This window comes from Sander lucioperca, chromosome 23 (assembly GCF_008315115.2).
Source record: "Sander lucioperca isolate FBNREF2018 chromosome 23, SLUC_FBN_1.2, whole genome shotgun sequence".
Lineage (NCBI taxonomy): Eukaryota > Metazoa > Chordata > Actinopteri > Perciformes > Percidae > Sander > Sander lucioperca.
Window position 1 is genome coordinate 7,571,150 of NC_050195.1, and position 27,520 is coordinate 7,598,669.

At 36.2% G+C, this 27,520-nt stretch overlaps 2 protein-coding genes across 5 annotated transcripts; one reads left to right on the top strand and one right to left on the bottom strand.

The window, feature by feature from the left end:
- Positions 1-184: 184 nt before the first annotated feature.
- On the bottom strand, positions 185-7,052 carry pdss1 (prenyl (decaprenyl) diphosphate synthase, subunit 1). Of its 2 annotated transcripts, XM_031297743.2 has the most exons (11): positions 6,844-7,052; positions 5,546-5,610; positions 4,962-5,097; positions 4,241-4,371; positions 3,894-4,035; positions 3,667-3,778; positions 2,406-2,515; positions 2,222-2,302; positions 1,983-2,096; positions 1,759-1,839; positions 185-1,045 (listed from the first exon to the last, which is right to left on the bottom strand). In XM_031297743.2, exons 1-11 carry the CDS (start codon positions 6,994-6,996, stop codon positions 905-907), a joined length of 1,266 nt encoding a protein of 421 aa, XP_031153603.1. In that variant the 5' UTR covers positions 6,997-7,052; the 3' UTR covers positions 185-904. The 2 variants fall into 2 exon arrangements, with proteins under 2 accessions (XP_031153603.1, XP_031153604.1); XM_031297744.2 differs by lacking the exon at positions 5,546-5,610 and having other exon boundaries at positions 802-1,045; positions 6,844-7,038.
- Positions 6,785-26,170, top strand: LOC116048575 (protein adenylyltransferase SelO-like). 3 transcript variants are annotated; one of them, XM_031297729.2, is made up of 20 exons: positions 7,454-7,531; positions 7,577-8,083; positions 8,174-8,292; positions 8,382-8,510; positions 9,582-9,646; positions 9,766-9,822; positions 9,983-10,081; positions 10,573-10,640; positions 10,755-10,842; positions 10,946-11,015; positions 11,257-11,329; positions 11,412-11,495; positions 11,614-11,743; positions 12,705-12,749; positions 12,866-12,947; positions 13,103-13,195; positions 14,459-14,535; positions 14,723-14,766; positions 14,907-14,986; positions 25,485-26,170. In XM_031297729.2, exons 2-20 carry the CDS (start codon positions 7,846-7,848, stop codon positions 25,605-25,607), a joined length of 1,764 nt encoding a protein of 587 aa, XP_031153589.2. In that variant the 5' UTR covers positions 7,454-7,531; positions 7,577-7,845; the 3' UTR covers positions 25,608-26,170. The 3 variants fall into 3 exon arrangements, with proteins under 3 accessions (XP_035853972.1, XP_031153589.2, XP_031153588.2); XM_035998079.1 differs by lacking the exons at positions 7,454-7,531; positions 7,577-8,083 and adding an exon at positions 6,785-7,007; XM_031297728.2 differs by having other exon boundaries at positions 7,460-8,083.
- Positions 26,171-27,520: the final 1,350 nt, after the last annotated feature.

Consider the following 27,520-nt stretch of genomic DNA (forward strand, 5'->3'; position numbering starts at 1 on the left):
AAAATAAAAAAAAACATGTTCCGGCTCAATTTCATGGGTAGAAACATTGAAATCTTTCTCTGTCTGCCCTTCATTTGTACATATAATATGTTGATTGAAAAATTAATGTACAGTCTTTTATAATAAACAATTCTATGTACAACATGCATGTGTGGTTACTTCAAAATCAAATAGGATTGAAGGCTTGGCTTATATAAAAAAAGCATAACTGTAGGTTTATTGTCATACACATGTCATTGTAGATGTTAAGGCCTTAGTTGTTACAGGACACTTTGCATTAAATAACATTTCACAAGTTGAAAAGACATGACTATTGGGCCTCTGAGGTGTGGACGGATCTTGATTAATGATAACAGATCCAAACAAACACACCAATGACACAGTTTCACTTCCATTGCGTTTGGAATTACACAGATTTTTGCAATCATGCCGCCACAGCTCAACGCCACCATGTAACAAACTGTCTGTCAAAGTTGGCTAGTGTCAAGCATTGGGAGGATGTTGCCGTTACAGTACTGAATGAAGTTGAGTTGGATTGCCGTTTTCAGCGTCACCCAATCATTTAAGTTTATAATATTTCCTTTTCCAATCATCGCTGTTGGTACCATTCAGGAAATCTGAATCAAAGGATTAGCACTAAAAAACCAATTGTATTTATATATGGTATACTTTTTAGCAGAGAGAGAGAGAGAGAGAGACCCCCTCCGTGCTGTTTTGATCACTTGATAGTAATTAAGTGTTCATTTAGAGTTGGCGCTAAAACCAGCACCAGAGGTCCTTCCAAACCCAATTCCCATCTCTTCTCTTGTAGTTTCTGTCCGACCCTGGTATGTGCAAACACGGGGCGGCAGGGTGAGTTCATTTCCACAGGTAGCTGCCTGAAGTGAAGCCCAGCAGTGGAGGTTCACTTGTCTCTGGTAAGCACCATCTCAGTAAGGCTGATGAGCGCGTCTCTCTCTGCCGACGGCCTGAGCCTACTGATCTGCCTCACGGCCTCCTGACCGTAGCGCTTGGCCAAGTATTCGGTCTGTTGCACGCCATCGCTCTAAAACAACAAGAAGAAGGGGGTGTCACATTGTTTTAGTCTTCACCATTTATGTTCTGTAACAACCTTTTACACAGTCTATGATACCGGCAAAGCTCCTTCTCTTAAACAGTTACCCGCTTACCACTTCTTGTTGACGTTCGAAGTATTGTCAAACAAAATGAGGCTAGCTCGCCTCTCCCTCCTCCTCATCCTGACCCGTCCCCCTCCCTTCCGTGCTTCCGCGCACTAACCCCCCAACCCCCACCCCCAAATCCTTCTTGTCGGTTATTTGCTGGAACACTGTTTGTTATGTTTGGTGGTGCAGGTTGGCGCAGTTTGTTTTTGTTGCCGTTTGTGGAGCCTGGGCTGTCTACAGAGACTGCATTTTTTTTTACAGTGTTCGGGGGACAGGCAGCTCGCGGATAGTAGGAGATGTTTTCTGCATGTGACAAAAAAATGTAGCCTAAAAAACGCGTGACGTCGCTTAGAGCACCTTTAAGATCTTGGTCTCACAATGTTTACTTAATATATATCACAAACCTTAATTTTTTTTTTAGATATTTTATTGTACATAGGGTAGTACAATAAAAAATTCTTATACAGGAAACAAATATTTTGTCTAGTTAAGGTAGAAATGTGTATCTGTAAGTATTTCAAATCTTTCAATGTCTTACATTTAATGTATTTACCCTGCTAATTTTAAGTTGTTTTCAGTTTATTCTTGGTTTTACCTGAAAGACGAATTGCCAGGCTCGTTCTATGTCTCCTTTTAAGCTGAAACGCCTCATGATCATTGAATGGAGCTCAGGAAACTGAAGAGACAGAAAGAAATTAAGGTAAAGACTGACGGTAGACAGTGGTGTGTGTGTGTGTGTGTGTGTGTGTTCAAGTAACTTGATATACAGTAGATGTACAGTTTCTATAACCAACTATAAAACCGTGATGTTGATCTCACTTGTTGACAAGCAAACAGGACCGGTCCAGTGGCCAAGCCCAGTTTGAGATCTGCAGCCGAGGGCTTCCCCAGCTGATTGGTCCCTGAGGTGAAGTCCAAGACATCATCCACCAGCTACAAGACGGAAAATGTTTATAGACACAAGTTTAATTTTACACACTGTTATGTTCAATGGTACCTAGGTAAGCCACTTGATAAAGAGGGCTTAAAAAGATTTAAGCTGAAACTATAGAATGTACCTGAAATGCAATGCCAACATTCCTACCATACTGGTAGGCTATTTCATGAACTTCAGGATCAGAATTTACCAGAACGGATACCTTGAATGAAAGAGAAAAGACAGTCAACAGAGACAAACATGAAGTGTAGAAACCAAGGGTTTTCTTCAACTCTGATATTTGTGTGGAAACAGAATGTACATACTGCTTTACAACTGTTTGCAATAAGACTCGCTGTCTTCTTGAAAGTTTTCTCGAGGTAGTGTTTGAATCTCTCGTTCTCGTTCTCTTTTGAGCCCAGCTGCATAAATTCACCTGGAAGTACAGACATAGATTAGGGAGTTTGTTAATGGACGTATTAGCAGATGTGGGGTTCTGGCAGTTTGAACAACTTTTGTTACAAGTTACAGCTCCCAGTATGCTTTAAAAACAACGACACAGAAGCTAAGCATTGTGCTGCTGTGGACTGGGGCAGCAGCTAAACATGTTTTAGACACCTAAAAAAGGACCACCTAAAAAAAAATCCATATCTGTTTGTTAGCTACATTTAGAATATTTTCACCGCTTTACAAGCCATCAGACAGTCCTTTACGATGAGGAACTGAAGCAGTTATATACATCTGCGCTCTCTTCTAAGCCACCATCATTTTTACCTCGCAGAACACAGGAGTTGCTGGTCTACCGCTGCCTCGTTCGGTTAGTTTGTTTGTATTGTTGTGTGACTATGGTGTTTTAAAATAGTTAGGAACTAACAAAACTAACAAACCATCTAACCGATTGAGGCAGCGGTACACCAGCATATTGCATGTTCTGTGAGGTAAAATAACTGTTTTAGTAAAAGGAGTCTGGTGGCTTTTAAAAAAAAAATGTTTAACCTTTATTTATCCAGGGAAGGTTCACTGAGAGGCAGCCTCTTAGTTGCAAGAACGCCCTGATCACATTCACACAGTTACACATTCATTCACAAGCGCTGCTCTTTCATTTTCCCCACCCAGATTTTATCGTGCCGGTCTGGGGATTGAACCGATGACCTCCCGGTCACAAGCTTGCATCTCTAACCTTTAGGCCACCACTGCCTGGTGCTGTCTGACGGCAAGGTAAAGCAGGGGAAAGTATTCTTAATATGGTGTACAACACCTAAACCTTAGGTGGCTAAATATGTTTAGCTGCTGCCCCGTCCACAGCAGTACATTGCTTAGCTTGTGTTCCATTACTCCTGCCTGCTTCTCCAAGCTGGGAACGTGCTGACCATCAGCTACTGTAGGTAAACCACTGACTGTGGAGAAGTATCTCATTCAACCCCACTTCAAAAAATCTGAACTACCGGTAACCCTGCAAGCAACTTTTGCTACAAGTTACAGCTTCCAATGTGCTTAAAATGCTTCGTACAAGTTTAGCTACAACTTTTATTAAGATTATTACTGAGTGACATGGAAAAAAGGCATGAACAACTTGATTTGCTGTACCTCGAACCAGATCCTCAATCACCTGGGCGAACACTTTTACCACTGTGTTGTTACCAATACGAGCCATGGCCATGGAGGCAACTGAGAGGATGAAATCTCCAGCCAAGATGGCCTGGAAGGGAGAAAACAAATTATATTCATATCCTTAAAAAAATAATGACAATAGTAGAAAGTAGAAAGTAGAAAATATGAAGTGAGGAGGAAAGGAAAGGTTTTTGAGCCCTTACCTTTTTTTCACCCCACACTTCATTGATGGTACTCTTTCCTCTTCGTTTATCTGATCCATCTATGACGTCGTCATGCACCAGGCTGGCAGTGTGGATCATTTCTGTGATCATAGCTACGTGCCTCTGCCCTGGGATCAAATCTCTACAGAGGGCAAGGACAGATAACAGATTGCAGAAAGTGAGAAGAAATAAAATGCTGGATTATGCTTCATATACTAACGAGTTATTACAGGGTGTGGTGCACCTCCCCTCTGCAATGTATCATAGGTCACTTTGGGTTAGCAGTAGCAGTAAATGGTAAAAAAAATGTAGTTGAAATTTCTAAGTCTGGGGTGATCCAATTTTACCCGGATCTGTTGCTGTGGATGTTGAGTGCCCGGGCCATCAGGACAACTATCAATGGTCGGATGGCCTTGCCCTTTCCATCAAAGTAGTAGTCACATAGAGACTTCAGCTCTTCTTTGGATACAAATAGCTCCTGTGAGGCAGAGTAATACAAATCCATGTCTTTTATTTCCATCACAATCAACTACAGTCCAAGATAAACGTCTGCCAAACACAACATGACTGTAAAATGTCTTCTGTTCATTTATAACCAAAACCTTTTTGAGATGACAACACTTAAGAGATGACTCTTAACCCACCCCACCACCCACTACACTTTGCATTAACCTACATCCTGGACTAATACATCTGCCCATTGCACATACGGTATATTTTTTGCACGTTCTGCACTCAATACATTCAGCCAATTTTTTCTTATGTTAAACAGCTACTTTGTATATATTTGTTTCATATGTATGTGCAATGTGTTTGTTAGTTTATGTATGCACCAACCACCAAGGCAAATTCCTTGTAAGTACTTTCTTGGCTATAAACCTTTTTCTGATTCTGATTGGGTGGCTCACTCGTTGTCTGTTATTGAAGTGTCAATGCAGCTGCCAGGTCAAATCCAAGCCTCAAATCCTACTGTCTCTATATACTAACTACCCTAATGTTCGCTGAAAATTCCCATTAGGTTATATGTAGAGACACATAGCAAGTACACTCTCTGTATTGAAAATGTACCTTTCTGATGTCATCATATAAATTAGTTAAATCTTTCTGGGCTAATGTGAAGGGGTCCTTCAGCTTTGCGTCACTGTGTACAGTCTTTCTGCAACAGCGAGGCTGTAGTGTGGGATTCAGCAACTGTGACTTGTGTCTGGAGAGAAAGACAAACAATATACACTAACAGTGAAATACAGAAAAGCACAAAGTAATCACAAGGAGGAATATTTTATTGAAAATGGCCTATATCTTGATCACTGTGCTACAACATACTGTTTGTTTTGATTCTATTTACAAAGCCTAATTTTATTTACAATATGTACAGGATACAACACCCTTCGAAAAGTAATAAGGAATAATATTGGCTCATATGTATCGGTAATTTATTTGGATAGCCATTAGCTGTTACCGGGGCAACCACTACTCTTCCTAGAGTTCACAGCAACAAAAAAAAAAAGTTTCATGTGATAATGTAAATCTTGTGTTGCTTGATGTTTAACCAAATTGCTAAAGTATAGCATGCTAAAACTGTGTGGTGGTGTAAGGTGACCATTATTATAAATAGTTTGTACAGTGCAAAGCCTTTGGTTAAGAAAACTCACCTGGTGAGAGATGTGGTAAAGTTAGTTTTGGCGTGTATCTGTGTTGGTAGTGCTGGTGGTGGCCCCTGTAATAACAAAGTTCAGTTCAGTTCAATTTCATTTATATAGCACGTTTAAAAACAACCATAGTTGACCAAAGTGCTTAACAAGCTCAAAAAAAGTTGTTTGTGTACATTATCTTTTTATTTATTTACAAAATAACCAACAGACAATTGGTGTCAAAGCTCAACTTGAATTGAAAGCCAACGAATAGTAGCGGGTCTTAAGCAAGGACTTGAATGTTTCAACGGTCCGAGATGTTCTTATACAGTATGAATAGGTAAACTGAATAGGGAGGGGGGGGGGGTGTAGTAGTTTTGACTCTTTTCAGCATTTAATAACCGTTTTATTATGGTAATTACAATCAGCTCTATTAGCAAAGTATGTGAGTAGGCCTACACATACAAGAACTCTGGTTTTTGAAATTCTCAATGTACCTACATACAGTTCCAAGTCCTAACTAACATGAAGATGGAAATAGACAAACCAAAAAACAAGCACCAACAAGCTGAACAAAGAGCTAAACATAAACACAAACCTAATGTACAAACAAACAAGTAATGAAAAATAGGTGTGTATATAAAAAGCAAGAATGACCAACAATACAATGACAAGTCAAGTGTTCTATAGATTGTAAACAAATGGGAGTAACAAACGTTTATCAATGACAAATGAATGAATGAAAGATCAAATCTAAATGGACAGGAACTTGACAAAACATTTGTTAGACTCAAGGCAGACAGCTAGCCAAGTAAAGGAAAGTGCTCGGAGTAATTAATCTGTAATATCAGGGGCAGGTCTTGACCTTTATTTGTGCTGAGTGATTTCTGAATGAGCCAACAACCCCTGCAACAAGTCGATGGGTCAACATTAATCTACGAAATACTAACAAAACACTCTCGCGAAAGACAAAAGGCAGTTACATTACCAGGAAAACATACAGATAGTTGTATAGCTGAAAATTACTACCATTCAGCGTGGATGGCTGACAGCTTGCCAGTGACCTTCCCGGGTTTGACAGCACACGTTTATTTTTTTTCCCAGGATGGCGAAAGCATAGCCCGTCCTACTCTGGCTCTGATTGGCTTACCCTGACATTCTTACCCTTAGCCTAACCAATCCCACTCCTCTTGCCTAAACCTGACCAACCCAACCAACGAAGACAACGAGTAATAGCCAATCAGAGAGAGATTAGGGTGTGCCATCCTAGGAAATATAATGTAGTTCGGTGTACCGCTAACAGTCAGCCACCAACTCACCTCATTCCCCGGTACGGAGCTCCAGGATCTCTGCCCCAAAGAGGATGTAGAGAACGCAGCCCTGCCATTACAATGCCACAAGGTTTCAAACAAACTCGTGCTCGTACAGTTTGCACTCCACCTTCTGCACTGCCTCAACCACGGGCACGCCATGTTCTCAAGCGGTGGGGCTTCGGCACAGGATATATATTTCAGCGGAACCGGAAGTCAGTTACAGTTGTTACGCATGGTGTTGACGTTAACGTTAGCCATATATGGTAGAGTTGATATAAACATTAATTAATTCCTCGAAAATGGCATTATTATCAGGGATGCAGCGGTACATGTAAACACAGATTGTTGTCTGTTTAAACTGAAGATAGGAAATTGTCTTCTTATGTCTCCGGGGAAATGTGTCTTGTGTACTATTTGGGGGTAGTAGCTAGGTTGCTAACAGCTAACGTTAGATAGCTCTAACGTAGCTAGTAGTAGTAAATATTGGTGGTGTTTTCGAAACTTAATAATATATTGTCTTGGATGTAATGCCGAATTAACCTAGCTTTTTATTTACACACGGCTATTAAAAAAATAATAATTCTAGGTTGAGTTTTAGTCATTGTAGTTAGTCATATTCCTGAATATAAGATCACATTATCATAATTTAAGATAACATTAAGTTATACAATTTGAGGTGCTTGTACTTTGCGTGGTAATGCCACCTTAAACTCCACTAGCTACATGTCAGAGTGAAAAGGCTGGACTTTTTAGTCCACTACAGATTCAGTTAGGCTACTTGTTTCTTTGCAGGTTCAGAATTTACATACAACACATACGATCAAAACAATATGATGCAGTTGTATAGATTAATTATTATTACTGCGATATTACTGTACTAGTAGTTTTAGTGAAGTACAGGATTCAGGTACTTCTTCCCCCAATGTGTGCACCAGCTGGAAATGATACTACCCATTTTCAAATCTACAACCACATCAGTGCTTACAGCCAGGTTGCTGTGTCTGTGACATGTGGAGCCCCTGCAAAGTGTTAGTTTTTGCTCTGGTAGTAGCATCCAGCTTCACATATGTACGTGTTCTGGAGTTCTGCCAAAGTACTCGCCATGACTGCAATAGTGAGATCCATGACAATAAGGGATCAAAGAGCAAGCTTTCCCAACACACTGTCAAATCCAGGTGGAACATGAGTGTTTCAAACCTTATACAGGACCTGGACCAGTTCAGAGTGTCCTGCAAGAAGCTAATAGGTAAAATGTGATTTGTGTGTCTTTGAGGTCAGTAAAAAGAGTGTTATAACAGTAATAATGTCGCAATTTAATCCTTTCGGTCCTCTGCAGAAGCATTCCCGATCGATGAGGTTGATGGCAACTTTGCTCGCTCTGTAAAGCACTGCATATTCTCCAAATCCAATCCAACCCCACTGAAAGACCCGTTAAGACTAGCAGCGATTTCTAAGGTGATGGTACAATATCATTGGCAGCACCGCAGAACAGTTTTCACAGTAAAATGTGAAGTATTCAACTATATCTAAATTTGTCTCAACAGGACGTCATTGAAGGGATTTTAGACTTGGATATGGCTGTAACCCAGTCAGATGATTTCCTGCATTATGCCAGCGGAGGAAGACTGCCATTAGGATCTGTACCACTTGCCCACAGATATGGAGGTCATCAGGTAATGATTCATTTGCTAATGGCGTGCACATATAAACTTAAAAATACAAACACAAATTACAACATATCAAGTTTCAAAAACAGATTTTTTTTCCAAATAAAATCAAGATAGACTTTTCTTTGTAATAAAAAACGGTGTTTCTTTTATAAAATCACATCGGCCGTGGACACATGGGCTGAGCTGAGTAACGTGATAACTTATCCCTACAGATATCTGGATTTTTATACAGGTTCCTTAATCAAATAGCATTTTTTTATAGATGAATTGTTGGGCATTTTAGGCCTTTATTTATATAGGACAGCTGAAGACATGCAGCAAAGGGCCCCAGGGTGGAACCTGAGGCCACTGAGTCGAGGAGTAAACCTCAATATATGGGCGCCTGCTCTACCAGGTGAGCTACCCAGGCACCCCAAATAGCATTTTTGACCAGTAACATACGTATACAGTATAACCTCAACAGATAATTCATTAACTGAGGGCAAAATTAAGCCAAAGAAAGTATATTAGCAAAGTCAAGGAAACTTGGAAGTCTGTGTACATTTTTAGTCCACTACAGATTCAGTTAGGCAGTCCACCCCAACGGGACTTACCATCTCCAACAGAAAACACTGTTCACAAACTGCTCCAAACAGCTCTGTTGTAGTCCAGCCTTTACTTCCATGACGAACGTGCGTCACTCTGACTTTGACTTTGTAACACACGTTATAATGCTCACCTAGCTGCTAGCGTGCAACTAGCGTGCAACTAGCGTGCAGCTAGTCAGTGCTCTGCAGCTGACTAGCTAGCAGTACTTACTGCGCATGTGCGACTCAACAAAGATGGAACAGAAGTGAGATGCCTCACTAAAACAGAGAGCTCAACACACAGGGTGAAAAGAGGAGCTGCAGCAATGTGCAGTACAACAAATATATGGTGTTTTCTGAATATTAAACCACATAAACCTATTCTGATATAACCTCTAAATACAATTATGAACCTGAAAATGAGCATAATATGAGCACTTTAAGATAATAATACCAGTGGACTAGAACAGTTGGTGACATTAAAATTTACTGTAAATATCTCCATCAGTTTGGCTACTGGGCAGGTCAGCTGGGCGATGGTCGTGCACATTCCCTTGGTCAGTATACCAACAGGTGAGAATATTTTATTATTATTTATAATTAGGTTCCTAGTGTATTCAAAGTACTTTGTATTCAAGTTGCATTTCCAATTTAAGATTTAATTTATATTCCTTATAAAAAATTACCCACAGGAAAGGCGAAGTATGGGAACTGCAACTTAAAGGCTCTGGGAAGACACCTTACTCAAGGTATGTTTTTCAGCATACCCTTTTACTTTTTCTTCCCCCCTTGTTTCCCTTTGCCACATTTGGCAACATTGTATGTCTGTGATACCAAATAGCAGCAAGAGGTAACTTTCTTTATCTGAAATTTCAATACGAATACGAAAAAATGAACATTTTAATGCAGGTCAGGAGATGGTCGAGCCGTGATCCGTTCTTCTGTAAGGGAGTTCCTGTGCAGTGAAGCCATGCATTTCCTTGGTGTTCCAACCAGTAGGGCTGCCAGGTGAGAGGGACAGGTGATGGATGAAAGACAACAAACGGGGTTAACATATCAAGGGATGTGTTTGTTTTTAATAGGCCTTAATATTGTCTATTGGATTCATAGAATTTGTCCAGTTTCTTCGCAGTTAGCTAGACCATTTACAGTAGCTTACAGCATTTACTTACACCAGGCACATCCTAACATTTGATAAAAAAACAACATTTCAAAAGTGTTTACCAGGCCCCAAATAATTCAGTACCTGGAAATGTGTTACATTTGATTCCTCTACTTCCCATGATGACATGTTTAAGAACCCTGCAGAAGGCCAGTATCTGTATAAACATGTACATCTCAACATTAATTTGGCATTCAGATTGATAAACCAAGATGAACTACCTTCTTAAAAATGTAATGAAGACAGGGGCTTGTGTTTGACACCAATGAAAGGACAGAAATGTTTTGGAAGAAATGTGAATCTGTTACTGATCTGATAATGCTTTGCTTTGTTTTAGTCTGGTTGTAAGTGACGAGCCGGTGATAAGGGATCAGTTCTACAATGGCAATGTGAAGACAGAAAGAGGTGCAGTTTTTAATGCAAAAGTACTTCAAAAATAGATGATTTACTAATTATCAATAACTTAATGTTTCATTACATTACATGTTTGTTTTTTTAGCTTCTTTATTCTTTTTACAGGAGCTGTTGTTCTCCGGTTAGCCAAGTCATGGTTTCGCATTGGATCTTTAGAAATTTTGGCTCAAAGTGGAGAGATAGAGCTCCTGAGGTGAGTCTGGTGATCTTTCAGGCGTCCTTCTCATTCCATGGCCTCCCGTTGCATACAGTATACCGCAGCTTGTAACATAATGCTATTGTTCTGTTGATCTTAGAAAGCTGTTGAACTTTGTGATTGACGAACATTTTTCTTCAATCAATTCAGATGACCCAGATAAATATTTGGTAAGTTATGTTAAAAAAAAAAAATCATTATTCAAAATAATCATTATTATTTGGCTCACCAAATACAATTTACATGATCTTACGTTAGTATAGAAAATAACAAAATGAAGGTATCCCTCTTCTATTCATTATGTGAATTTAATAATCTGAGTGAAATAGTAAATCCAGGAATACTGTAAGTGTGATAAGTAAAGAATGTATTATTTGTTTCACGCTTTGTATTGTGTTTTATATTTTCTAGGTGTTTTATTCCACAGTTGTAAATGAAACAGCACATCTAATCGCCCAGTGGATGTCGGTTGGGTTTGCACACGGTGAGAAGATGTTCTGGCTGCACATTTTATCATACACTTTGTACCACCATCTACTGATATAGATTGTGTTTCATCACAACAGGTGTGTGCAACACGGACAACTTCAGCCTCCTGTCTATCACCATCGATTACGGACCATTTGGCTTCATGGAGTCGTATAATCCCAGTGTGTACGATTACACAATGTCTGTGTTTATAATGTCTGTGTTTACAATGTCTGTGTTTAATTGAAATAACAAAATGGCCAGTTCTTGTCAATATCAAACAAAACTTTGACGTTGCAGATTTTGTCCCCAACACATCTGATGATGAGGGCAGATACAGCATCGGAGCTCAGGCCAACGTCGGACTGGTCAATCTTGAGAAGCTGTTGATGGCTCTCAGCCCTGTGCTTTCTAAAAAACAGCACAAGGAGTAAGAACTCAATGACAACGGTTTATATTAAGGGCACTGTTAAGATAATTATTTATCAAAGAATAGACAGGAACACTGAAGATCTCTCAAAGTTTGTTTTTACTTGCGCAAGCAAGGAGTCCATTTTACAGCACTGACAGCATAGTACAGAAAGTGACTAACGATAGCTTTCAACAGTAGTTTGTTATGCTCAAAGATGATGAGCATAACAGTCTGTTCCCATGTTATCTCGTAAAAACAAGCAGTATTTTGGCTTCTTACTATGCAAACAGTTTCATATTACCAGAAACAAGAAGAGTATCATAATTTTTCTAACAGGTACCTTAAGTAATATGTGACTTGTATTGACCTGTTTGCCACCAATGCAAATTGCAACTACAGTGATAGAGTTTAACTTCTACAGAACCCTTTGCATATTACTAACTTCAATGAAGAGATGCGTTTGCACTGTGGTAAATACAGAACAGCAACAGCAACATCGAGCCAGTAATGTTGGTCAGCAACAGTGGTGGAATGTAACTAAGTACATTTACTCAAGTACTGTACTTAAGTATATAATTTGAGGTACTTGTACTTTATTTTACAAATTAAGATTTTTGCACACAAAACACGTAGATTATAAATCCAGCTGAAATGATTAGCCAATTTCTAGTTTTTAAAATGTGAGGATTTTTCTGCATTGAGTACTTTTACTTTTAATACATTAGGTACATTTTCATGATGATACTTACATACTTTTACTTAAGTAACATTTTCAATACAGGACTTTTACTTGTAACAGAGTATTTTTACAGTGCAGTATTAGTACTTTTACTAAAGTAAAGGATCTGAATACTTCTTCCACCACTGGTCAGCAACCTTGTCAAACTGTAGTACAAATACATCATATTCTTCTCTTTCTACTCTTTACCTTGATTTTGGTTACCTTTGGACTTACTTGGCTTCTCATCTTTTTTTCCAGGGCTAAAATTAGTTTGAAAGGATATGTTGATATTTACCAGATAAGGTGAGCTCCATGTGAAATTATGATTTGTCCTTTCTTCATGTTGTCGTTAATGTTATATACAAGCAGTGAGAGTAATACTATATTATTTTCAAGCCTTATTCATGCATGTATTTCAGGATTCATCAGTTATTTAAAGCTAAACTGGGGCTTCTAGGTGAAGAGGAGGATGATGGTTACCTCATTGCCTTCCTGCTTAAGGCAAGTCATTGACAATAAGTTGCTGTAATAGACATTTTTACATAGTTCATCTCAGTCTACTAAATTAATTTAATATCACTGGCTCTTTATTGGCTAGGTAAACATTGGATTTTTTTCTCTTTTACTCCCTATGTAATTGGCGTTTGTCTCTCCAGATGATGGAGGACACAAAGTCAGACTTCACCATGGTCTTCAGGCAGCTCAGTGAAGTTCCAGCCCAGCAGCTTCACAACAGGAACTTCACACAGGTAGAGCAGAAGCAGCATGGTGTTGGTGACATCTTTAATATCTGTACGAAGCACTCACTGCTTGGGTGTATTTGCACTGCATGTCCAAGATGTCATCTGACAATGTGACATTGTGTTTCTTCTAATTAGGTCTTTAGATAAGATAAGATAAGATAAGAAAGCCATACACCATCATCATTGCCATATTTAAAAAAAAAAAAAAAAGAAAAAAAAAAAAATATATATATATATATATAACATTTTAAGTTGGGGAAACATGATTACATAAACAGATCTCTGTCTTATGTACAAAATCTTACATGGACTAGCTCCTCCTGTATTGAGCCAGTTTGTGAGCACAGCACCAACTGCTTACAGATCCACACGGAGTGCAGCGAGAGGCGACTGTATTGTCCCGTTAAGGAGAAGTGCATTTAATCAAACTGCTTTTTCAGTTAGGGCTACTCGGGGAGGGAACTCTATCTTAAGTCACATTAGACATTTTAAAATGTATGCCTCTTTTAAACTTAACTTAAAGAAGTGGCTAACAAGCAGTCAGCACTGTCAACATTAGTTTAGGCGCTAAAAATTTGTGCCATCTTGTCTCTCTTACTCTGTCTGTGTTTTTTGTGCCCTACCTGTGTGTCTGTTTCACTATCGTATAGTTAGGGAAATAGTATGTTGCTTGTTATCGTCATGCAATGATGTTTTTGTGCATGTCCACCAAAATGTATGTCTATTTTATTGTGCCTTGTTTGTTATCTGGTCTGACAGTTCAGCTGTGTGTGTATTTGTGTTGATCGCACCCAACTGTTCTTGTTTTTATGTTGTTGTCTTTTAGCATTAGTGTGATCATCTTGTATTGTATAGGGCCAAATCTGAATGTATTATTGATAGCTTAATCATTTTATCTGATTTTAGGGTGACCTCTTACCACCAGTCCAGGGACAGCGGATGTAAAATAGCCTCCAGGCTAATTCTGGCACATTTCAATTTTTTGTATTATTAGTGTGATAAGTAAACCTGAAATAAATAATAAAATAAATAGAGCAGTAAATGTAAAAGTAAAATATAGGATGATTCAATGGGGATAAATATGACTAAAGATATATGTATATGGCAGTGTTGCAGATTAGTATCTCAATCTATTTGAATAGAGAATTTGTGTTAAAAGTATGCAGTAAAAGTATAAGTAATCCACATACAAAAAGCTGCTGCTGCAACAGCAAAAATTATGCACAACTGGCGTATCTATTCATATGTTAAATTTTTTTTTTGTATTAGATGTGGGCTTTTGAGGACTTGTCGTCCCACAAGCTCTTCTCTGATTGGCTCAGCAAGTACTTGCTCCGGCTCAGTAGGTAAGCAAATAGATGTAAAGAAATGTGATGAAACCCAAGTTTCTCTGAAATGTTCACAAGGTCGTTCTTTTTTTCATTTTGAAAACACTTGCTATTATATACTCTCATTTCTGTTTAGCATCATAAATTGGTTGTTTTTTTTTGGATTATATTCAAATGGATTTAAAGGTTTGTTTCTTCTGTTCAGACAACAAAATAATAGTGATTTGGATCGTCAACACAGGATGAAAAGTAAGCCACTAAAGCTAGTGTTGATTTATACATTTGAAGTTTCATAGTCAGTAAGAAGGAATTCAATTATACAGATTTCTGTAATGTGATGATGTGTTTACCAGGGACAACTTTGTCTGATTGCCAAAAATATCTTACAGATGTAAATCCGAGATATGTGCTGAGGAACTGGATGGCAGAGTCTGCTATAAGTAAAGCTGAAATTAATGATTTTTCTGAGGTGGGTGTATGAGGTTGAGGCGGGCAATTTAAAGTGCCATACCACTAATTGATCACATGTACCTGTAAAGTTAAATCAGACTTTTTTTGTACTTACTATACTATGGCATTTTTTATTACATACTGTACTATGACTTTTGTGAAATACCATACTATGACTTTTTATGATTTTTTTCGACATACTATAATATAACCTTTTATGCTTTTTTTTTTTTACATACTATAGTATTACTTTTTTATGACTTTTTGATTTACTATACTATGACTTTTTGTAACTTTTTTCAACATACTATACTGATTTTTTTAAATACTATACTGTTACTTTTTTCGACGTACTATGATTTTCTTGACTTTTCTCGACATACTATACTATAAACTTTTTTGACATACTATACTATGACTTCTTCGACATACTATACTATGAATTTTTATTGACATACTATACTATGACTTTTTTTGACATACTATGTCTTTCTTGACTTTTTTCAACATACTATACTATGACTTTTTTATGACTTTTTTCAACATACAGTGACTTTATGACTTTTTTTCAACATACTATACTATGACTTTTTCGACATACTATACTAAGACTTTTTTCTTATTATTACTTTTTATTACTTTTTCGACATACGACAGACCTTTTATGACTTTTTTGACATACTATACTATAACTGTTTGTGACTTTTTTGACATTTTATACTATGACTTTTTATCGACATACTATACTATAACTTTTTTCGACGTTCTATGCTATGACTTCTTCGACATACTGTACTGTGACTTTTTTTCGACATACTTTTGATGACTTTGTCTCGGCATACTGACTTTTTTCGACATACTATAGGCCTACTATGACTTTATGACTTTTTTTCAACATACTATACTATGACTTTTTTAAGTACTATACTGTTACTTTTTTCGACATATTATGATTTTCTTGACTTTTTTCGACATACTATAAACTTTTTTGACATACTATACTATGAATTTTTATTGACATACTATACTATGACTTTTTTTGACATACTATGTCTTTCTTGACTTTTTTCAACATACTATACTATGACTTTTTTAAGTACTATACTGTTACTTTTTTCGACATATTATGATTTTCTTGACTTTTTTCGACATACTATTCTATAACGTTTTTTGATATACTATACTATGACTTCTTTGACATACTATACTATGAATTTTTATTGACATACTATACTATGACTTTTTATTACTTTTTTTTTAAATACTATACTATAACTTTTTTCGACGTTCTATGCTATGACTTCTTCAACATACTATGACTTTCTTGACTTTTTTCAACATCCTATATTTTATGACTTTTTATGAATTATACTACACTATGACTTATTTTCAACATACTATACTATGACTTTTTTATGACTTTTTTTGATATACTATACTATTTCTTTTTTTCGACATACTGTACTATGGCTTTTTTGACATACTATACTGTGATTTTTTTCATGATTTTTTTCGACATACTATACTATGACTTTTTAAGACTTTTTTCACATACTGTACTATGGCTACTTTGACATACTATACTTTGACTTTTTTGACATACTATACTGTGATTTTTTCATGATTTTTTTCGACATACTATACTATGACTTTTTTGACATACTATACTGTGATTTTTTTTTCGACATACTATGACTTTTTTTTAGAAAGTTCAGTCATGACTTTTTATGACTGTTTTTGACATACTATTCTATGACGTTTTTTCGACATACTATACTATGACTTTTTTCGACATACAGTACTATACTATGACTTTTTCATGACTTTTTTCGACATACTATGCTAGGACTTTTTTCGACATACTAGGACTTTTTTGACATTCTTTACTATGACTTTTTCCGACATACTGTACTATGACTTTTTTCGACGTAGTATATTGACTTTTTTTTTGACATACTACACTATGACTTTTCTTGACTTTTTTTGAAATACTGTACTTTGACTTTTTTCGACATACTATACTATGACTTTTTATGACTTTTTTCTACATACTATACTATACTATACTAGGACTATGACTTATGACTTTTTTCGACTTACTGTATGATGACTTTTTTCAACATACTACACTGACTTTTTCATGACTTTTTTCAACATACTATACTATGACTTTTTCATGACTTTTTTCGACATACATTACTACTACTTTTTTCAACATACTATACTATGATTTTTTTTAACATACTTTACTATGACTTTTTCATAACTTTTTCGACATACTATAGTATGACTTTTCATGACTTTTTTCAACAAACTATGACTTTTTTCGACATAGTATACTATGACTTTTTATTTATGACTTTTTTCGACATACTATACATAAGTTTTTTTTTTCAACATACGATGACTTTTTTCGACATAGTATAGTATGATTTTTTTTTGACATACTACACTATGACCTTTTATGACATACTATACTATGACTTTTTAGGACTTTTTTTCGACATACATTACTATGACTTTTTTTCAGCATACTATACTATGACTTTTTTCGACATACTATACTTACATACTATACTATGACTTTTTATTCATGACTTTTTTCGACATACTATTCAATTCAATTCAATTCAAATTTTTCAAATTTTTCAAATTTTATTTATAGTATCAAATCATAACAACAGTTATCTCAAGATACTTTACAGATAGAGTAGGTCTAGACCACACTATAATTTACAAAGATCCAACAATTCCAGTAATTCCCCAAGAGCAAGCATTTAGTGCGACAGTGGTGAGGAAAAAGTCCCTTTTAGGAAGAATCCTCGGTGGTGAGAAAAACTTCCTTTTAGGGAGAAACCTCGGACAGCCCCAGGATCTTGGTAGGCGCTGTCTGACGGTGCTGGTTGGGAGTGTGATGAACAATGGCAATAATAGTCACAATAAAGATAATGGAACAATGACTAGAAATAGCAGTTGTAGTAGTTCATGGCGTAGCAGGACGTAGCAGGGTATAGCAGGACACAGTAGGACGTAGCAGGGCACTGCAGAGCATAGCAGGGTGCAACAGGACATAGCAGGGTGCGGAGCAGGACCACCGGGACAGCTGCAACCATTATTTAGGTGCCACCCTAATCCATTCAACATACTATACTATTACTTTTTATCACTTTTCCCGACATACTTTACTATGACTTTTTCCGACATACTATACTGTGACTTTTTTTTCCGCGACATACAATACTATGACTTTTTTTCGACATACTATACTATGGATTTTTTCGACATACTATAGTATGATTTTTCGACTTACTATACTATGACTTTTTCATGACTTTTTTTGACATACTACACTGACTTTTCATGACTTTTTTTCAGCATACATTACTATTTTTTTATGACATACTATACTAGGACTTTTTTTCGACATACTACACTGACTTTATGACTTTTTTCGACATACTATACTATGACTTTTATTGACTTTTTTGACATACTATACTATGAAATGTTTTTTTCAACATACCTATGACGTTTTTTGACATACTATACTATGACTTTTTATTCATGACTTTTTTTTCGACATATTATACTATGACTTTTTATTCATTACTTTTTCGACATAGTATACTATGACTTTCTGACTTTTCTCGACATACTATACTTTTACTTTTTTCAACATACTTAAACTATGACTTTTTTCCGACATGCTATACTGTGACTTTTTTTTCTCAACATACAATACTATGACTTTTTTCGACATACTATACTATGACTTTTTAGGACTTTTTTTTCGACATACATTACTTTGACTTTTTTTCGACATACTATACTATGACTTTTTTCGACGTACTAACATACTATACTATGACTTTTTATTCAGGACGTTTTTCGACATACTATACTTTAGACTTTTCATGACATGACAACATACTATTCAATTCAATTTTATTTATAGTATCAAATCATAACAACAGTTATCTCAAGACACTTTACAGATAGAGTAGTTCTAGACCACACTCTATAATTTACAAAGACCCAACAATTCCAGTAATTCCCCAAGAGCAAGCATTTAGAAAAACTCCCTTTTAGGAAGAATCCTTGGTGGTGAGAAAAACTTCCTTTTAGGGAGAAACCTCGGACAGCCCCAGGATCTTGGTAGGCGCTGTCTAACGGTGCCGGTTGGGGGTGTGATGAACAATGGCAATAATAGTCACAATAAAGATAATGGAACAATGACTAGAAATAGTAGTTGTAGTAGTTCATGGCGTAGCAGGACGTAGCAGGGCGTAGCAGGACACAGTAGGACGTAGCAGGGCACTGCAGAGCATAGCAGGGTGCAACAGGACATAGCAGGGTGCGGAGCAGGACCACCGGGACAGCTGCAACCATTATTTAGGTGCCACCCTAATCCATTCAACATACTATACTATTACTTTTTATCACTTTTCCCGACATACTTTACTATGACTTTTTCCGACATACTATACTGTGACTTTTTTTTTCTCGACATACAATACTATGACTTTTTCTCGACATACAATACTATGACTTTTTATGACATACTATACTATGACGTTTTTCAACATACGATGACTTTTTTCGACATAGTATAGTATGATTTTTTTTTGACATACTACACTATGACCTTTTATGACATACTATACTATGACTTTTATGACTTTTTTTCGACATAGACACTTGACTTATGACTTTTTTTCAGCATACTATACTATGACTTTTTTCGACATACTATACTTACATACTATACTATGACTTTTTATTCATGACTTTTTTCGACATACTATTCAATTCAATTCAATTTTATTTATAGTATCAAATCATAACAACAGTTATCTCAAGATACTTTACAGATAGAGTAGGTCTAGACCACACTATAATTTACAAAGATCCAACAATTCCAGTAATTCCCCAAGAGCAAGCATTTAGTGCGACAGTGGTGAGGAAAAACTCCCTTTTAGGAAGAATCCTCGGTGGTGAGAAAAACTTCCTTTTAGGGAGAAACCTCGGACAGCCCCAGGATCTTGGTAGGCGCTGTCTGACGGTGCTGGTTGGGAGTGTGATGAACAATGGCAATAATAGTCACAATAAAGATAATGGAACAATGACTAGAAATAGCAGTTGTAGTAGTTCATGACGTAGCAGGACGTAGCAGGGCGTAGCAGGACACAGTAGGACGTAGCAGGGCACTGCAGAGCATAGCAGGGTGCAACAGGACATAGCAGGGTGCGGAGCAGGACCACCGGGACAGCTGCAACCATTATTTAGGTGCCACCCTAATCCATTCAACATACTATACTATTACTTTTTATCACTTTTCCCGACATACTTTACTGTGACTTTTTCCGACATACTATACTGTGACTTTTTTTTCCGCGACATACAATACTATGACTTTTTTTCGACATACTATACTATGGATTTTTTCGACATACTATAGTATGATTTTTCGACTTACTATACTATGACTTTTTCATGACTTTTTTTGACATACTACACTGACTTTTCATGACTTTTTTTCAGCATACATTACTATTTTTTTATGACATACTATACTAGGACTTTTTTTCGACATACTACACTGACTTTATGACTTTTTTCGACATACTATACTATGACTTTTATTGACTTTTTTGACATACTATACTATGAAATGTTTTTTTCAACATACCTATGACGTTTTTTGACATACTATACTATGACTTTTTATTCATGACTTTTTTTTCGACATATTATACTATGACTTTTTATTCATTACTTTTTCGACATAGTATACTATGACTTTCTGACTTTTCTCGACATACTATACTTTTACTTTTTTCAACATACTTAAACTATGACTTTTTTCCGACATGCTATACTGTGACTTTTTTTTTCTCAACATACAATACTATGACTTTTTTCGACATACTATACTATGACTTTTTAGGACTTTTTTTTCGACATACATTACTTTGACTTTTTTTCGACATACTATACTATGACTTTTTTCGACGTACTAACATACTATACTATGACTTTTTATTCAGGACGTTTTTCGACATACTATACTTTAGACTTTTCATGACATGACAACATACTATTCAATTCAATTTTATTTATAGTATCAAATCATAACAACAGTTATCTCAAGACACTTTACAGATAGAGTAGTTCTAGACCACACTCTATAATTTACAAAGACCCAACAATTCCAGTAATTCCCCAAGAGCAAGCATTTAGTGCGACAGTGGTGAGGAAAAACTCCCTTTTAGGAAGAATCCTTGGTGGTGAGAAAAACTTCCTTTTAGGGAGAAACCTCGGACAGCCCCAGGATCTTGGTAGGCGCTGTCTGACGGTGCCGGTTGGGGGTGTGATGAACAATGGCAATAATAGTCACAATAAAGATAATGGAACAATGACTAGAAATAGTAGTTGTAGTAGTTCATGGCGTAGCAGGACGTAGCAGGGCGTAGCAGGACACAGTAGGACGTAGCAGGGCACTGCAGAGCATAGCAGGGTGCAACAGGACATAGCAGGGTGCGGAGCAGGACCACCGGGACAGCTGCAACCATTATTTAGGTGCCACCCTAATCCATTCAACATACTATACTATTACTTTTTATCACTTTTCCCGACATACTTTACTATGACTTTTTCCGACATACTATACTGTGACTTTTTTTTTCTCGACATACATACTATGACTTTTTTTTCGACATACTATACTATGACTTTTTTTGACATACTATACTTTTGACTTTTTTCGACATACTATGCTAGGACGTTTTTTCGACATACTATGACTTTTTTGACATTCTTTACTATGACTTTTTCGACATACTGTACTATGACTTTTTTCGACGTAGTATATTGACTTTTTTTTTGACATACGACACTATGACTTTTCTTGACTTTTTTGAAATACTGTACTTTGACTTTTTTCGACATACTATACTATGACTTTTTATGACTTTTTTCTACATACTATACTATACTATACTAGGACTATGACTTATGACTTTTTTCGACTTACTGTACTGATGACTTTTTTCAACATACTACACTGACTTTTTCATGACTTTTTTCAACATACTATACTATGACTTTTTCATGACTTTTTTCGACATACATTACTACTACTTTTTTCGACATACTACTACTGATTTTTTTTAACATACTTTACTATGACTTTTTCATAACTTTTTCGACATACTATATAGTATGACTTTTCATGACTTTTTTCACAAACTATGACTTTTTTCGACATAGTATACTATGACTTTTTATTTATGACTTTTTTCGACATACTATACATAAGTTTTGTTTTTTTCGACAACTATACGTTTTGACTTTTTTCGACATGCTAAACTATGACTTTTTTTTTGACAAACTATACTGTGACTTTTTATTCATGACTTTTTTGACTTTCTTTTCATGACTTTACTATGACTTTTTAGGACTTTTTTTCGACATACATTACTATGACTTTTTTTCAGCATACTATACTATGACTTTTTTCGACATACTATACTTACATACTATACTATGACTTTTTATTCATGACTTTTTTCGACATACTATTCAATTCATTCATTCAATTTTTCAAATTTTTCAAATTTTATTTATAGTATCAAATCATAACAACAGTTATCTCAAGATACTTTACAGATAGAGTAGGTCTAGACCACACTATAATTTACAAAGATCCAACAATTCCAGTAATTCCCCAAGAGCAAGCATTTAGTGCGACAGTGGTGAGGAAAAAGTCCCTTTTAGGAAGAATCCTCGGTGGTGAGAAAAACTTCCTTTTAGGGAGAAACCTCGGACAGCCCCAGGATCTTGGTAGGCGCTGTCTGACGGTGCTGGTTGGGAGTGTGATGAACAATGGCAATAATAGTCACAATAAAGATAATGGAACAATGACTAGAAATAGCAGTTGTAGTAGTTCATGGCGTAGCAGGACGTAGCAGGGTATAGCAGGACACAGTAGGACGTAGCAGGGCACTGCAGAGCATAGCAGGGTGCAACAGGACATAGCAGGGTGCGGAGCAGGACCACCGGGACAGCTGCAACCATTATTTAGGTGCCACCCTAATCCATTCAACATACTATACTATTACTTTTTATCACTTTTCCCGACATACTTTACTATGACTTTTTCCGACATACTATACTGTGACTTTTTTTTCCGCGACATACAATACTATGACTTTTTTTCGACATACTATACTATGGATTTTTTCGACATACTATAGTATGATTTTTCGACTTACTATACTATGACTTTTTCATGACTTTTTTTGACATACTACACTGACTTTTCATGACTTTTTTTCAGCATACATTACTATTTTTTTATGACATACTATACTAGGACTTTTTTTCGACATACTACACTGACTTTATGACTTTTTTCGACATACTATACTATGACTTTTATTGACTTTTTTGACATACTATACTATGAAATGTTTTTTTCAACATACCTATGACGTTTTTTGACATACTATACTATGACTTTTTATTCATGACTTTTTTTTCGACATATTATACTATGACTTTTTATTCATTACTTTTTCGACATAGTATACTATGACTTTCTGACTTTTCTCGACATACTATACTTTTACTTTTTTCAACATACTTAAACTATGACTTTTTTCCGACATGCTATACTGTGACGTTTTTTTTCTCAACATACAATACTATGACTTTTTTCGACATACTATACTATGACTTTTTAGGACTTTTTTTTCGACATACATTACTTTGACTTTTTTTCGACATACTATACTATGACTTTTTTCGACGTACTAACATACTATACTATGACTTTTTATTCAGGACGTTTTTCGACATACTATACTTTAGACTTTTCATGACATGACAACATACTATTCAATTCAATTCAATTTTATTTATAGTATCAAATCATAACAACAGTTATCTCAAGACACTTTACAGATAGAGTAGTTCTAGACCACACTCTATAATTTACAAAGACCCAACAATTCCAGTAATTCCCCAAGAGCAAGCATTTAGAAAAACTCCCTTTTAGGAAGAATCCTTGGTGGTGAGAAAAACTTCCTTTTAGGGAGAAACCTCGGACAGCCCCAGGATCTTGGTAGGCGCTGTCTAACGGTGCCGGTTGGGGGTGTGATGAACAATGGCAATAATAGTCACAATAAAGATAATGGAACAATGACTAGAAATAGTAGTTGTAGTAGTTCATGGCGTAGCAGGACGTAGCAGGGCGTAGCAGGACACAGTAGGACGTAGCAGGGCACTGCAGAGCATAGCAGGGTGCAACAGGACATAGCAGGGTGCGGAGCAGGACCACCGGGACAGCTGCAACCATTATTTAGGTGCCACCCTAATCCATTCAACATACTATACTATTACTTTTTATCACTTTTCCCGACATACTTTACTATGACTTTTTCCGACATACTATACTGTGACTTTTTTTTTCTCGACATACAATACTATGACTTTTTTTCGACATACTATACTATGACTTTTTTTGACATACTATACTTTTGACTTTTTATGACATACTATACTATGACGTTTTTGAACATACGATGACTTTTTTTGACATACTATTATTTTTTTTGACAAACTATACTGTGACTTTTTTCGACATACTATACTATGACTATTTATGACTTTTTTTTCGACATACGACACTATGACTTTATAGGACTTTTATTCGACATACATTATGATTTTTTTCGACATACTATACTATGACTTTTCGACATACTATGACTTTTCTTTCGACTTACTATACTATGACTTTTTCATGACTTTTTTTGACATACTATACTATGACTTTTTTCAACATACTACACTGACTTTTTATGACTTTTTTTCGACATACATTACTATTTTTTTTATGACATACTATACTAGGACGTTTTTTCGACATACTACACTGACTTTTTTTTCGACATGCATGACTTTTATTGACTTTTTTGACATAGTATATTTTTACTTTTTTTTGACATACTATACTATGACTTTTTTTGACATACTATACTGACTTTTTATTCATGACTTTTTTCGGCATATTATACTATGACTTTTTATTCATTACCTTTTTCGACATATTATACTATGACTATACTTTTACTTTTTTCGACATGCTAAACTATGACTTTTTTTTGACAAACTATACTGTGACTTTTTATTCATGACTTTTTTGACATACTTTACTATGACTTTTTAGGACTTTTTTTCAACATACTATGACTTTTTTCAAGATAGTATACTATGTTTTATTTATGACTTTTTTCGACATACTGTACTATGACTTTTTTATAATATACTATGCTGACTTTTTAAACATAGGATAGTATGACTTTATTACTCATATTAAATACATTTTACCTCAGGATTCCTGGATATGCCCTGTATTTATTTGTTCTATTATCCAAAAATTAAAGCAATGCTCTACTACTTTTGTTAAAAGTTGTTTGATTTGAACCTGGTGTCTTTTATTCTTCCCTCACTAGGTGGAGCTGCTGTACCATATACTGTCATTTCCCTTTGTTACACAAGAGACTGCAGAGGAAGCGAGCTATGCAGCAAGACCTCCCCTGTGGGCTAAGAGGTTAAAGATCAGCTGTTCTTCTTGAGAGATTCTTGGATAGAGCAAGAACGCTAAAGTAAAGAAAAATCATAGCATACCTGAGCTTTGATGTTATAGTAAATTCTCTCATGCTGGTGGAAAATGTGGTCCAAAATGTCAAGGTCATTGCTGTTAAATGGTCTTTTCTGCTAAGATTACCCACCATGTATGGATACATTGACCAACAAAAAATACATAGTTCTGTGTACTGAAGAATTAAACTAATTGTATTTTGACTGATTGTAAGTTCCAGTTTGTAATGCCATATTGACAACAAAATACATTTAAAGATGCTACAGTGGAGGCTGTCCTGTTGCCTTTCACATACAGTATGACTTTTCACCCTGTTCACATAAAGTATGCACACATTAGAGCTACAGAATACAAACAAGTTCCAGTGTTTTTTTACATAATAGCAGGTTGTACCTGATGACAGGAAGAAGACCCAGTAATTCAATCCAATAAAAAAATGCATTCTTATGCCAGGTTTTATTTAGCTTTATAGACATCTGTATATCGGAAAAGTGTTTCTGTAGTATTTACAGCCCTCCATGCAAACGTGACAATATATACAATTCTATAAAAATGTCTGAATTATGATGAGAGCATTGTATTTTTGATGTCATACAAAACAAACTACACCTCATAATTGTTACAACAGATAAAGCATCATGTTTTCTTTCAGCAAGTTTTCAAACACTATACAAAGCAGGTCTTATATACACACATCTAAAGGATAATTAGGAACACCTGTTAAATTTGTCGTTAATGCAATTATCTAATCATACAATCACATGACAGTTGCTTCAATGCATTTAGGGGTGTGGTCCAGGTCTAGACAATCTCCTGAACTCCAAACTGAATGTCAGAATGGGAAAAAACGGTGATCTAAGCAACTTTGAGCGTGGCATGGTTGTTGGTGCCAGACGGGTAGGTATGAGTATATCACAATCTGCTCAGTTACAGGGATTTTGACACACAACCATTTCTAGGGTTTACAAAGAATGGTCTGAAAAAAGGGAAAACATCCAGCATGCGGCAGTCCTGTGGGCGTAAATGTCTTGTTAATGCTTGAGGTCAGGGGAGAATGGGCCGACTGATTCCAGCTGATAGAAGATCAACTTTAACTCAAATAACCACTCGTTACAACCGAGGTATGCAGCAAAGCATTTGTGAAGTCACAGCACACACAACCTTGAGGCGGATGGGCTACACCAGTAGAAGACCCCATCGGGTACCACTCATCTCCACTAAAAATAGGAAAATGAGGCTACAATTTGCACGAGCTCACCAAAATTGGACAGTTGAAGACTGGAAAAATGATGCCTGGTCTGATGAGTCTCAAGACATTCAGATAGTAGAGTCAGAATTTGGCGTAAACAGAATGAGAACGTGGATCCGTCAAGCCTTGTTACCACTGTGCAGGCTGGATGTGCATCCCACAAATCTTTATCAACTGCAAGATGCTATCCTATCAATATGGGCCAACATTTCTAGAGAATGCTTCCAGCACCTTGTTGAATCAATGCCATGAAGAATTAAGGCAGTTCTCAGGGTGTTCCTAATAATCCTTTAGGTGAGTGTATAACATTTTCTTTAAACTCTTTGGTCTTTGGAATATTTAGAAAAAGGATGGATGGATCGCCATCTGGAAGAGATGTCTGATCTCAACTAGAGGTGTGAATCTTCACTGATCTCCCGATTCGATTACGATTATCATGTCAGCGATTCCATTCGATATCTCGATGCATCACGATGCGTCAAATACATTTTTCTATTAAAGCCATATTGGATATTTAATTCATAGCTTTTCAAGCTTCAAAGACAAAACATTCTGCAGTGCTCTAATACTAAATACATTGGATACATAAAACTACAGCACTGAGCACATGGCACTTCCTGAATGTGCAAAACATAACA

Coding starts and splice junctions, on each gene's coding strand:
- pdss1 (XM_031297743.2), bottom strand. CDS start 6,996: ATGGCGTGCCCGTGGTTGAGGCAGTGCAGAAGGTGGAGTGCAAACTGT. Junction 3,779..3,893: donor AAGTGTGGGGTGAAAAAAAG/GTAAGGGCTCAA, acceptor TCTCCCTTCCAG/GCCATCTTGGCTGGAGATTT. Junction 2,303..2,405: donor TTGCAAACAGTTGTAAAGCA/GTATGTACATTC, acceptor CTTTCATTCAAG/GTATCCGTTCTGGTAAATTC.
- LOC116048575 (XM_031297729.2), top strand. CDS start 7,846: ATGTGGAGCCCCTGCAAAGTGTTAGTTTTTGCTCTGGTAGTAGCATCC. Junction 8,293..8,381: donor GACTAGCAGCGATTTCTAAG/GTGATGGTACAA, acceptor TTGTCTCAACAG/GACGTCATTGAAGGGATTTT. Junction 10,641..10,754: donor CAATGTGAAGACAGAAAGAG/GTGCAGTTTTTA, acceptor TTCTTTTTACAG/GAGCTGTTGTTCTCCGGTTA.